Below are 12,311 nucleotides of genomic sequence, written 5' to 3'. Positions count from 1 at the left end.
CAAAAGATTGATTCTAGACCTATTCCTCCTAGAGGAAAAAGACTTCTTTAGGCTGGATCTCATTCATGAAGTTGAGTCCACAGCTTTATAACTAGTGAGGAGTGCGACAGTAGGAGCTGACACAAAACAGGAAACAAACAAAAATTACTTGCAGATTTAAAAATTCAATACAGCCTTTCTCGTCTTCATTGTATCTGTTATTGGCAGTGGCCACTGATCTAAAATAAACTGAATACTTCGGGTAGAAGGGTGTGACCTGAGTTTATCATACCAACCAAGCTGGCATTCACAAATGACAACAGAAAGATATTTTCCAATCTGCAAACTCCCAGAAAACTGACTGCCCAAGTAATGTGTTAGCCATTATCTTGAGTGATTTACATTTATAGCTCATTTAATCCTCACAACAACACTACAAGGGAGGGTTACATTATTGTCCATATTTTACAAAATAGAAAAATGTTACAGAGGGCATAAGTAACTTGCCTGAAGTCACACAACTGGGTGCAGAGGCAGAATTCAAATACAGGCATTTTTGAGTCAAGGCATTGCTCAAGAGCTCCACCTGTGCTTTAACATCAAGCCTAAAGCCTTCCCTGACCACCCTTTCCAGAGTTAAAGTATTCTGATTTCTCATCCTGTCTGCTAACATCCTAGACTTTGAGTTTTATGAACAGATTATTTTATTATCTTCTACTTAAGCTGTCAATGTCCAGTTCAAAATTAAAAATTAGAAGAAAGTTAAGACTTCTCATTTTCTATAAGCATACTTTAACATACACTAACCAAATACCCTATTAATTTAAGATTGTTTGTTTGGGAAATCTTGCACTCCACAATTCGTAAGATGAACAAACATGTTCTGAAGATCCAGAAGGAGCTAGAAGAAGCTAAAGAAAAACTTGCGAGGCAACACAAACGGGTAAGTCTTGTTATCAATTCCTAAATGGTCAAAGAAGGTATACCTTCCAGAAACTCTTCAGAATATTCAAAGTACATTACCTTGAGGCCAATAGGGAGGCCTATTTGTAGAAGTAGAGGAAAGACCTTGAGGTGTGTTGCTCTATTGTTACACTGCATAGTGAACCTACGTAGGAAGCCACAGAGCAATCTTTTCCATAGTTCACCATTTCTGGATCCGTTTCATGTTGGCCTTTCCCCAAAGGGAAGGAGAAGGAAAGAGGGCACTTGTATTTTTGTAAGAGGTTCTGATGCAAGAGGGCAAGAGGAAGATGTCAGTGTTCACTTCAGCAGTTCTGCGAGGAAGGGCAGAGGCAGACATTTCCAGGCTTACAAGATATTTCTTGTATTAATAAGGAGTTTAATATCTGAGCCATTTGGGAGGGAAGCAGTGGGCTGGCTGTATCCTGTGATTTAGTGTGATAGTTCTGGTATTCTTCAAGACACTTCCTTGTGTTAGGCACATTTACCAAGTAGAAGGAGGAAACAACTTTCATGACCTGTATGAACCCACAGCAGGCTCAAGTGCTATTCTCCACATAAACACACACTGACAAACCTAAAATACTGCAAGGTAAATGATGTCATCCCCATTTTATGTATGTCTAAATCGAGGCTCAAAACCTGCTCAAGGTTACACCGTGAAAGTAAGTGACAGAGCAAGGACCTGGCTCAGGTCTGTCAAGTTGCAGAGACTTTCTTGCCTAATGCCACACTGTTCTTTAGATGTTGATGCCCAGTACAGTACCTGAGAGCCACACGTAATTTTAGTTAAAATTGAATACCATTTAAAGTTCTGTTCTTTAGTCAGGCTAATTGCATTTCAAGTGCTCATGTATGGCTGGTGGCCATCATGATGGACAGCAAAGTGTAACATTTCCCTTATCGCAGAAAAGTCCGTTGGGCAGTGGTACATTGCCAAAGGAACCTTGCCCTAGTGTGGTGTTAGGAAAAGACAAACACGTATCCAGTTGCCTCAAACACAGTGAGGCAGATGTCCTAACAGATGCTGTGTTAGAGATAAAAGCAGAATTCTATAAAAACAGGAAGTTCTGATAATTCTGCTTCAAGAGTGGAAGAGGACACTATCGTAGACAGGGCCCTACCAACAGAGTGTTAATCTAGGAGGAAATAGGCTTCTTGTTAAAAGGCCCTGGAGTCTGCTTCTGGCCCTGCTACTTGCTGGCTATGTGACAATGGGGAAATCATCTAACCTCTTGGTCTATTCCCTTATCTGTAAAATTATGCTATGCTTATCTTCTGCCTTTTTAAAAAACAACAAAAAGGCACCTAAGTGAAGTTCTTCAGGATGAGCTGGAGAGAGGTGTTAAGGTTTAGTGTATTGAGCCCATCATTGCTAGCAGTCTTAAAACAGTCTGCTCTGAATAATTACAGGTAGTCACAGCCATTTCTAAACTATTTACAAAGATAGGCATTATTTGGTTTCTGAGCTGCATAAGAGTCTGCCCACCTTTTCTGTACGGCCAGTTAGTGGATGAAAGATTACCGGCTGCTTCTGTTACTGCTCAATGGCCAGTGACTGAGAAGCACTGTCAGTTTTTTCATTAGTCATCTACTTTGTTAAATAAATAGCTGACTTACAAGAAAGTACTATCTTTCGTCATTATTTGTGGGTTCTATTTTTCAAACTTACCTACTCAATAAAATCTATTTGTAACCACCTAATTCAATACTCACAGTGCTTTTTCCAGTCATTCGCAGGTACACGTAGAGCAGTGAAAAATGAGTTGTCCAGTGGGCTCGTTCCCAGCTGAGGGAACAACACTCTGCGTTCAGTTCTCATACTGCAAAAAAGTGTCCTTATGTATTTAGTGCCACATTTTTCATGTTTTTTCTTGTCATGTGTTATGATGGGCTTTGTATTGATGGCTTCACTGTTTAATAGGGCCCCCAAGCATAAGGCTGAAGTGTCCTCTAGTGTTCCTAAGCACAGGAAGGCTATGATGTGCCTGACAGGGAAAATACATGTGGTGGAGAAGTTCTGTTCAGGCACAAGCTCTAATACCCTTGGCCATAAGTCAGTGTTCACAGATCAGCAATATTATACATCCAGGAAAAGGAAGAGGAAATCCACCAATCCCTACATGAAGTTACTCCATTAAGTACTATAAAGTAACATCTATAGTTTATGGAAACAGTGGAAAGCACATAAATTTGTAGATTCATGAGATGACAGATGATTTTCTAAAAGCATAGTGGACAGCAAACATTCTTATGCTGAAAGCCAAAGATACCTAACAGTCATATTATTCAGGGTCAGGGAGATGTTAAATCCTTTTCAGCAAGTGTTTCAGAATAAAGAAATACTGTACATAATTAGTTATTTGTAAGACACATAAAATAAGGTTATGTATTGATCAGTTGATAAAAATGTTACAAGAGGTTCCCAAGAACCTAACTCCTTTTCCCCTAGGAGCAGCGGTTTAGTGTTCACTAATTCAGGGTTCAGAGCAGTTCAACTGCATAACTATGTTGAACAACAACTATCAAGTGTACATTTTCCATAAAGCTCAAAGCTGTTTTCATTTTGAATGGAGAAAAAAATGACAGACATTTCCTCCCTAAGTGGGCTGTCTTATAAAAGGCATAACTCACTTCTGCTTTTTAGCAAACACTCCCATCACCATTATCCAAGACAAGTGCCACTAAATACACCTGGCCTAGATAAGTACCCACAGGACTTTTGGGTGTCTGCATATGTGCTTGGGCCAATAGAGTACTTTTCACTATGGAAAACAAGTTGTCACATCTTCAAATAGCATCTGACCAGACAACAAAATCCTTCCCCTTGATAAGATTTAATACACTAGAATTCTAAATGGCATTTTCTTCTTATTCCTTTGCATTCTGTAGCGAAGTGATGATGATGACAGAAGCAGTGACAGGAAAGATGGGGCTCTTGAAGAGCAAATAGAAAGACTGCAGGAAAAAGTGGAATCTGCTCAAAGCGAACAAAAGAACCTCTTCCTTGTCATATTTCAGGTATCTTGGCTTGGGACACTGATATGTAAAAAGAAACAGTATACTGCTTTAGTTTTAAAAAGTGGTTTTTTTTAATCATAAAATCATAAATACATGCTCATTTATAAAGGCTCTAAATATAAAAATTTATAAAGGAAATAAAAGTTCACTACTTCCACATTCAGTGTTGTTTACTGAGCATCTTGCAAGAGCATTTTCCTATGCTTTAAAAAAATTAAAAGTGTGGGTGGGTGGTGTTTAAGAACCTCTCATTTAATTATTTCCATTTGCTGACCATTTAGATGTTTTCCTTCCTGACAAACATTATTGTGCATAGATTCCTATAAGCATTTCTAATTATGACCTTAGAATAGATGCTAAGAAAAAATTTACTAGCCTAAGTAATCTGAACATTAAAGGTCTTCATGTCTTGCCCAAAATGATATACTTATAATTTACATTATCACTGGTGTGCTTGTCTAGACTGATAGTATTTATTGAATCATGAAAGTCAGGAATGCCACAAAGACAGTGTGGACCAACCAATGCAATGCCTCTGAGGTCGGTTGGTGGGAAATGCGTTTGTTTCTCTAATACCTGTAACTTTGTACTCCCTTTCCAGCGTTTTATCATGATCTTGACTGAGCACTTAGTACGATGCGAAACTGATGGGACCAGTGTATTGACACCATGGTATAAGAACTGTATAGAGAGGCTCCAGCAGATCTTCTTACAGGTTTGTGGGAAACTTTGACTAGATAGTAAATATCAGTTGCTCAGCCACAAGGATTTTTCCATTTCAAAACATCAAACTTGTCAGATTATGTAGTGCCTAGAGAATGGTTTTAAAATCCATAATTTTTTTTAGTTCTGTGGAAGTAATGATGTTTGATTCATTCTTTAAAGAGCAAGTGTTATAACCTGTTTTTGGACTGTAATATCTCAACATGCTTTAATACTTAGTAGGAATGCTTGTTTCTTGGAAGATTCTACCAGTTGGGTAGGAAATAACTACCTAGTCTATCCAGTTTCTACAAACAAGCTCCAGATTTCTCAGACCTCAGTATATTGTTTTTATACCATGTGCCTATAAGCTCTTTCATTCATGTCCATCTGCTCCTACTGTTGTTCATCAGAATATTTAGGCTTAAATTATCACTTAGACTCCTAATTGCAATTCTCTTAGCTAGAGAGCCTACTGTAATAATACAAAATGTAGAGAAAAAATGCTGAGGGAACAGTAATGTTATTTATAAAAATAAGTCATTAAAGTTTTTAAATGAAGCAAGGTTAAATTCCCTGAGGCCTTTATAGAAAGCAAAACACAACATCTAATCTCTGCTAGATTTAAAGATTGGTAGGAGTGTGGAACTAATCCTTTGTATCTTTAGGTGTAATAGAAAAGTGACTAAAGCATAAGTCATAAATGGAAAAAAAGTTCTTTAAGCCTTCAAATAAAAATTCTCTCTAGATTAGTTATTGCCAATTACAAAGCATTAACAGCCCCTTGTCCTATAGGGATCTCTGAGTATATTCAAGTTATATAAAAGATTGTCTTTTCTGACATTTTTCCACCTAGGCTTAACAAGTCACCTGATTTTTCAGTAAGACAGATGAGTCTCTTTAAAATGAGGTTTGGGTTTATTTTGTGGTGTACTTGAGAATTAGGCGGTGATTTATTAAAATTTTTTTTCTTAGGGTCCAGAGACCACAGTTTTAACCTGAACAGTAACATATACCAAATTCCCTATCTATTTGTTCAAAGTTATACTGGATTTTGTTCTAATTGGCCAGAAGACCCAGGTGAACCACAGTTTATAGTTATAGCAGCAGGCACTGACTGGAAGCAAGAATTGCATTTACACAACAGCTGGTCAGAACTGGATTTAAGTTATTGAACATCCATTTTTTTCTCATTTCCTTAATGTTCAGATTTTTCAGGGGTCCTAAAGTAAAGTCCTATCAACATAACCACTTTTCCTCTTTCTTCCCATCACTGTATGGCATGGGCAGGCTGCTGAGGAGTGTTCTGCAAGACTGCTTAGGTGCTCTCTTTCCCGACCTAAACACCCCCTTTTCTGTGTCCACAGCATCACCAAATAATCCAGCAGTATATGGTGACCCTGGAGAACCTGCTCTTCACTGCGGAATTAGACCCTCATATCCTGGCTGTGTTCCAGCAGTTCTGTGCCCTGCAAGCCTAAGGGTCATTTTATTCCCCTCATATCAGGATTTAAAAAAAAAAAATCTCAAAATAATTTCTTATTTTTTGATGGTTTGATTGCTTGCTTTCTTGTAGCATCCTTTTCACTTATTAAGAGAAAGGGGAGGACAGTGAAAAAAATAAAACACTGGTTAACTTTCATCGCCCCTAAATAGCAAATATTCCCTAATGACAATGTGACAGTGACCATAGGCTGTAGTATGTATGTGAGGCACAAATGATCACTGATTTGACATATGTGGAACACTAGAGGTCAAAGTAGTAGCTAGAATTGATGGGTTTATTAACAAGTAGCATAGCTTTTCACAGCTCATGCATAACCTAACATGGCTGAAATAAAACTAAAAAATGTTTTTTTAAACTTTGGTATTTCATGATTTATCATCTCAATCTACTTTAGATTTGGTGGCTTCTTATTGAAGGTGTACGTACCCTCCACTTGAAATTTTCCATTCAAAATATTTTTTTAACGTATTACTTGTTAGCATAAAAGTATTTGAACAGCAGTTCCTAAATTTGTCTGAAACTAAACAACCTGGCAATCTCTCAAGTTGTTTTTTAAACTAAACCACTATCTTGGGATGGAACACAGACATCAGTGTTCTTAAGGTTTCCCAAGTAATTCCAATATGCAGATGAGTAAGTTTGGGAACCATTATCTTAGAGCATCTGGTCCCTGTCTTTAGTCTAAGACAGATTTGTACAAGGTCATAATAGTGAGTTACATGCTATAGTGGAATAGATATAACTAGACCAGCTGAAACTCCTCAGACCAGGTTTCACAGAAACACAATCCAAACCTACCTACTTTCTGAACATGTTTCCAACATGGTATTGAGGTTTGATAAGAATGCATTGCAAAATTTACCAAAAAATCCCACAACTGGTAGTATTTTTGTGTATTACACAACATATCTTACTACATCATAAGTTTATGATGCATTAAGCATTTTCCATGTTGATATATGGTCTCTTTGGTTTACCATACATTTTGTGTGCTCAACAGATGGCAATTCCTAGGATTTTTAAATACCATTTAAGACAAATTCACAAGATTAAGGTTGCATGGTAAGTTACTAGCAGAAAGGGGACTATAAAACCCAGGTTTCTTGTCTAAACACTTCTGTTTATGCTAGTCCTCCTTCCCACAAACTATGTAATTACTTAGAAATGACTCCTGTCCTCAAGATGCCAAAGGATAACCAGTTAAGGCTTTGGTAACTTTACTGGACTCTAAACTGCTTTGTAAATCCTTTCACCATGTATTGTAAAGTTTGGCTAGTTATACTTGCTTGATCCAAATGCTAGAGAATGCCTAGGGTTTTTTTTACTTTCTTTCTTTTCAATCCTCCTAATGTGTAATGGTTGATTCTAACAACTGTTCACTGGTGTGACCCTGCTCTGTCCCACTCTGGCAGCTAGGTACATGGAAAAACTGAACTAGAGGTTGAATTTTGAAGAAATAAACGTTCAAGAGCAAATATTCAACAGGTGCTTTCGCCACTAACAAAGTTCACATAAACAACAGAACGGCATGTCACTGTACTGCATACCTTGTAATAAATCAGTATTAATTGTACTAATGCCATTTAACATACTTTTGTCAAAGCAAATACATAATTTAGCTTTCCTTGATTCTAAATCTACCTTCCAGGAATTTTTCAGGCAATGGTTCATATCAAAATAAGTTTGCTTGCTTTTTCTGGAAAGTATTTAGTGCTGATTAGTAATACTTATACCTGAAAATGAAAGATAAGAAAAAAACTTGCCAATCGGGGTTGAGCCGATTTGGCTGTCAGTAGTATTTGGATACTGGGATTGTCTTAAATGTCAAGAAGGTAAAGAACAATTAGAAGCATGCTTCAGCTAGACAAATCTACAACTATGATGGTATTGGTGATATGTGCTCATTAACCAGTGGCTGTTATGTGCCAGCCGCTCCAGATTTACCTTACTTAATCCTCACAACAGTCACTGAGAGTTGATTATGCTCATCTGACAGATAAAAACAGGCCCATGAAGTCACTTACCCAAGGTGCACAGCTAGTAAGTGCATTCTTTGTCTTCCAATGCAGTAATGCTGTTGTCAGCAGCCTGAACCCCTAGTTACTCTGTTGTCATCGAGCTGGAAGCTTTTTTTTTGTCCCAGGAAGGTCTTGCTGCCCAGTCAGAATCAATTTTTACTGAGCTGTAATTTAGCATAGTATATTTGAAAAAAATCAATACTTGATAAGTATATTAAACATTTCTGTATTGAATATATATATAGAGAGAGAACAAATTAGTAATTATAGTCTCAGCCTATTTGGGTTTGATGTTTTCTTCAAGCAGTCCTCAAGAGTTGATAACAGAAAAAGAAATGAAATATAAACTTCCTATGTCTTGTTATTTGTAGCTGTAGAATAAGAATTGTGTCAAAGAATAACTTGAAAATACCCAATTTATCTTAACCTGAATTTGTTATTGTCAAAAAATAATACATGGACCCACGTGGCATCAAACTTCTTACTAGCTGTTAACTACCCTGTAATCCTTTTGACAAGATAAGGAAAATTTAGCCTAACTTGGTCTGTCTGGGGTACTGTCAGCTTGTAAAGGTTACCACTTCCTTTAGAAATGAATGCTAAACAGGCACAGACCCAGGTTATGTTCCTGATCAGGATTAAATGATAATACCTTTAAGGCACTTAGCATAGTACTTACCAGGCAACTGGTGAGTGCTCAGTAAATGTTAGTAGGTTTTGATAAGCTTATTATCAGCACCTTCTTTGAGCAACAAAGCTGTTTTACAGCTGTTTTGCCATTTTAACTCATTTGAAAAGGGTTATCTAGACACCGACATCAGGGCCCCCAGTAGTAAGCCCTAAAGAATTAGAAAACATGATCAGGCTCCCATAACTCATTGCTCATTCCTGCTAAAAAGTCAGTATTTGTCTCTGCTTCCTAACTTAGAGAAATAGTCAAGAAGACCTGACCCAGCCGGGGGGTTACAGTGGTCTGCCACCAATTCCTGTTGTTTCTTGGGATAAGAATTCAGCGTAGCAGCTTTTGTTTGTACTAAAAGCTCTTCCTACCTCAAGGTAGGGTTTGCTTTGGTTTCTTATTTCTCAATTTTAGCTGTAACCTACCACTTCTGAATCTCATCTACCACTAACCTCCCATCCTATTGTAGAAAAATGATCATTTACCCAATATTTTGCCAACAGCCAGACCTGTTGGACCTTAATGGAAATCTGCTCTCAAGCCATAACATACACACTTATTCCTAAAGCATTACTTGTACAAGTGTTTCATTCATCTTTGAACACTTTAAATTTTGGTGAATTCTGAACGGGAGAAATCTAAATTTCCTTTACCTAAATATAAAACCTGTAAAACAGACCACTCAACTAAAAATCACATTTTCTCATATGTCAATTCATGGCCACATGCAGTACAGATCTTCCGGTACATGTCATCTTCTAAGTTTTCTTCTGGTCCATACTCATGCTGATGAGCAACAGTTTCCCTTTTCCACACACTGCTTCTCACTGCTCGCCGTAATTCTAGGAAAAAAATAAAAGCCAGTTTTCCGGTGGCTCTATTCACTGAATCCAAAAATCTATCAGGTTTTCAACCATGTGTATAAACCAAATACGGCTTACCTTAACCATACCAAATCAAAGTTGATTATACAGACTTGGCAAGATTACTTTCCCCTACTAGCTTGGCTTGTGAAATCATTCCTGTCGTAGTAGTGTGAAATGAGAGATACAGAAATGGGGTATGATGCAGGTTAGAGGGATAGCAAAAAAACAAATTCCGAAGATGAGGAAAAGAACAGGGTTCAAGCAGCTAAGGAAAAATTATGCCACAGCAGGAAAGGACAGGAGGCTAGCGGGGTGGGGGGTAGGGATGGGGGTGGTCATCTGAGATGATGGAGGACAAGGAGCGTTTTTAAATTCCATTTAAGTCAAGACGTATTTTAAGCGGCAAGTCAGCTCTGCAAGAAAACTAGAAAAACCAAGAACTGCTACTATGATGTTTCACCTTAGAAAAACCAACTGACCTTCAAGTTGTAAATTCTTTATCCTATGAGAGCAATATTTTAGGAGAGGGATTGATAATAATTACACTGCAAAGTACCAATACAAGAAACAGACTATCAAGAGGTGGAAAGAACTATAGACTTTTTAATTGTACTCCATTTTATTTTGCAGGTGGGGAAACTGAGCAAAGGTACCATGTGAACCCAGGTCATTTATTCCAATTTTGAGAACTTTCTCCACTACATCATCTTAAAGTATCATTTTACTAAGAAAATAATTATATTGGATGCCTTGAAAAGCAATTAAGACAATCAAATTTTAAAAGTTCACATTGCATATAACCTGAAGAAACCAAATTTAGTGTTAATTGGAAATTAGCAAATAACTTCTCAGTTGCTAGTTTAATTAATAAAAATCAACACTAATTGTTCACATTATTCTATTCCAACCAATGACCCAGAGCCCAGGACCATCTTTTGACAGTGGCACTATATAGGGAGAGTATGATAGTTACCTGCAGTGACCTCAGTTGCAAGAGTCAACACACACCAAACTTTCTTTAAACCATTTTAAATCTATGATAGGTAGCATCAAAATACTACTTGAATCTATATTTCCAGCCTTTATTATGTCATGAGCATTAGCAAACATGAAAGACTATATATGAGGCACCGCTCTAAGCACTTTACACATGAACATATTTAATCCTCACAATCCTTTGAGATAAATACAACTATCCAGATTTGTGTATGAGAAAACTAAGGCCCAGAGAAATAATACAATTGGCCTGAGGTCAAACAGCTTACTGACGGTGGGGGGGTGGGGGGGGACGATGTAGCTCAGATCCATGCTGGGAACCACTAAGCTCTGCTCCCTCCTCACATCCCCAGTGTGAACACCTGTTAGCAGACTCCCGTTTTCAGCTTCACTGTGTGCACCTCTAGATAGTTCCCAAACTGGGAAAAACTATGTTCACGCAAACTCTAATCTTTATTCCTATATCCTCTGAATATTCTGAAGGACCTTAATTTTTCTAGATAGAGCTGAATGCCCTCTTTTATTATTTTATTTTACCTTAGGATATTTTCTAAATTAAAATAAAATGATATGCTGATCAGAACTGCATAGATGCCTCATGGTTTCAGATAATGATAGGAATGTCTCAGGTTTGAATTCCAATACCTACTTTCCAACTTTGTTCTGATGTAAGGTACCCTGGCCATTTTTCCTTTACTTTCCCACTGAGAAAATCTCTCAAAATCTACTACATCCCAATCCCTGCTAAGATAACCTCTACCTAGCATTATGTGAACTTAGTGAGAGATAAGAAAATTATTTTTAATGCTATAAAAATATTTACAAAAATATATAGCTTACTATCCATAATTGAACATAAAGTTTTTTACTGACTTTATGGCTTTTTCTTCCAATCCTTCAGCTAGTCTATCAAGATACATAATAAGAATATAGCCATACTTTAATATTTATAGACATTCCTGGAAAAACTTGTGCTAGAAAATAAGGAAGTAATAAAATACTGATGTTTGTCACTTTCTTGCCCTCCTTTCCCTTCCTCAACAATCCAGTCCTAAAGCCATTAAGTGGAACATGTAAAGCAGGCCTCCATGGTAGGATGGGAGGAGGAGCCCAGGAAAGGTAAGGAGAGTCTCCCTGTGGAGGAGGCGGCATCAATGATGGGAAGTTCCTTATAAACAGAAGCATTAATCAGATTACGTTAAGGGCAGTAGGAATCAGGTTTCTGTCAGGAAAGGGAATTACAAAAGGAAAAGGTGAAAACTAGAATGAACCCTACAATTTTGGATTAGAACTGGGTTCATCTGTGTGAACTCAAGGTTTTTATATATATGACAGACATAAAAATATAGATATACAAGTGTTTTGTTTTAGAAAGCAGAAAGGAGTGCTCGATGAATGAAACATGACAGAAAGGAGCTAGCTTGAAGATGGTCCCATCAGCCCAAATCTAAGACCGTCTGAGCACCAAAATATACACAGAAATGAACCAAAAGCCACTGAGAGAAACAGGAATAAGCCACCAATAATAAACGGGAGAAAACATGTTGTAGAATGCTGGTTTCCAACGGGTTAAATCGGAG

The 12,311-nt window shown here is 37.5% G+C and overlaps 2 protein-coding genes across 5 annotated transcripts in view; one reads left to right on the top strand and one right to left on the bottom strand.

Moving 5' to 3' along the window:
* Positions 1-6,527, top strand: part of NCBP1 (nuclear cap binding protein subunit 1) — a 38,264-nt gene extending 31,737 nt beyond the window's left edge. For all 3 annotated transcript variants that reach the window (XM_037004188.2, XM_037004191.2, XM_073227279.1), the window contains 4 exons: positions 808-922; positions 3,835-3,963; positions 4,565-4,678; positions 6,033-6,527. In XM_037004188.2, coding sequence (XP_036860083.1) covers positions 808-922; positions 3,835-3,963; positions 4,565-4,678; positions 6,033-6,146 — 472 coding nt within the window. In that variant the 3' untranslated portion in view covers positions 6,147-6,527. The remainder of the gene's footprint in view (positions 1-807; positions 923-3,834; positions 3,964-4,564; positions 4,679-6,032) is intronic.
* A 1,873-nt stretch (positions 6,528-8,400) lies between these two features.
* XPA (XPA, DNA damage recognition and repair factor) overlaps positions 8,401-12,311 on the bottom strand; it is a 28,257-nt gene continuing 24,346 nt past the window's right edge. For both annotated transcript variants that reach the window (XM_017658127.3, XM_017658126.3), the window contains one exon: positions 8,401-9,711. In XM_017658127.3, the coding sequence (XP_017513616.1) occupies positions 9,651-9,711 (61 nt within the window). In that variant the 3' untranslated portion in view covers positions 8,401-9,650. The remainder of the gene's footprint in view (positions 9,712-12,311) is intronic.

Source organism: Manis javanica, chromosome 2 (genome assembly GCF_040802235.1).
Source record: "Manis javanica isolate MJ-LG chromosome 2, MJ_LKY, whole genome shotgun sequence".
Lineage (NCBI taxonomy): Eukaryota > Metazoa > Chordata > Mammalia > Pholidota > Manidae > Manis > Manis javanica.
Note: the sequence above shows the minus strand (reverse complement) of the source record. Positions and strands in the feature narration are given on the sequence as shown.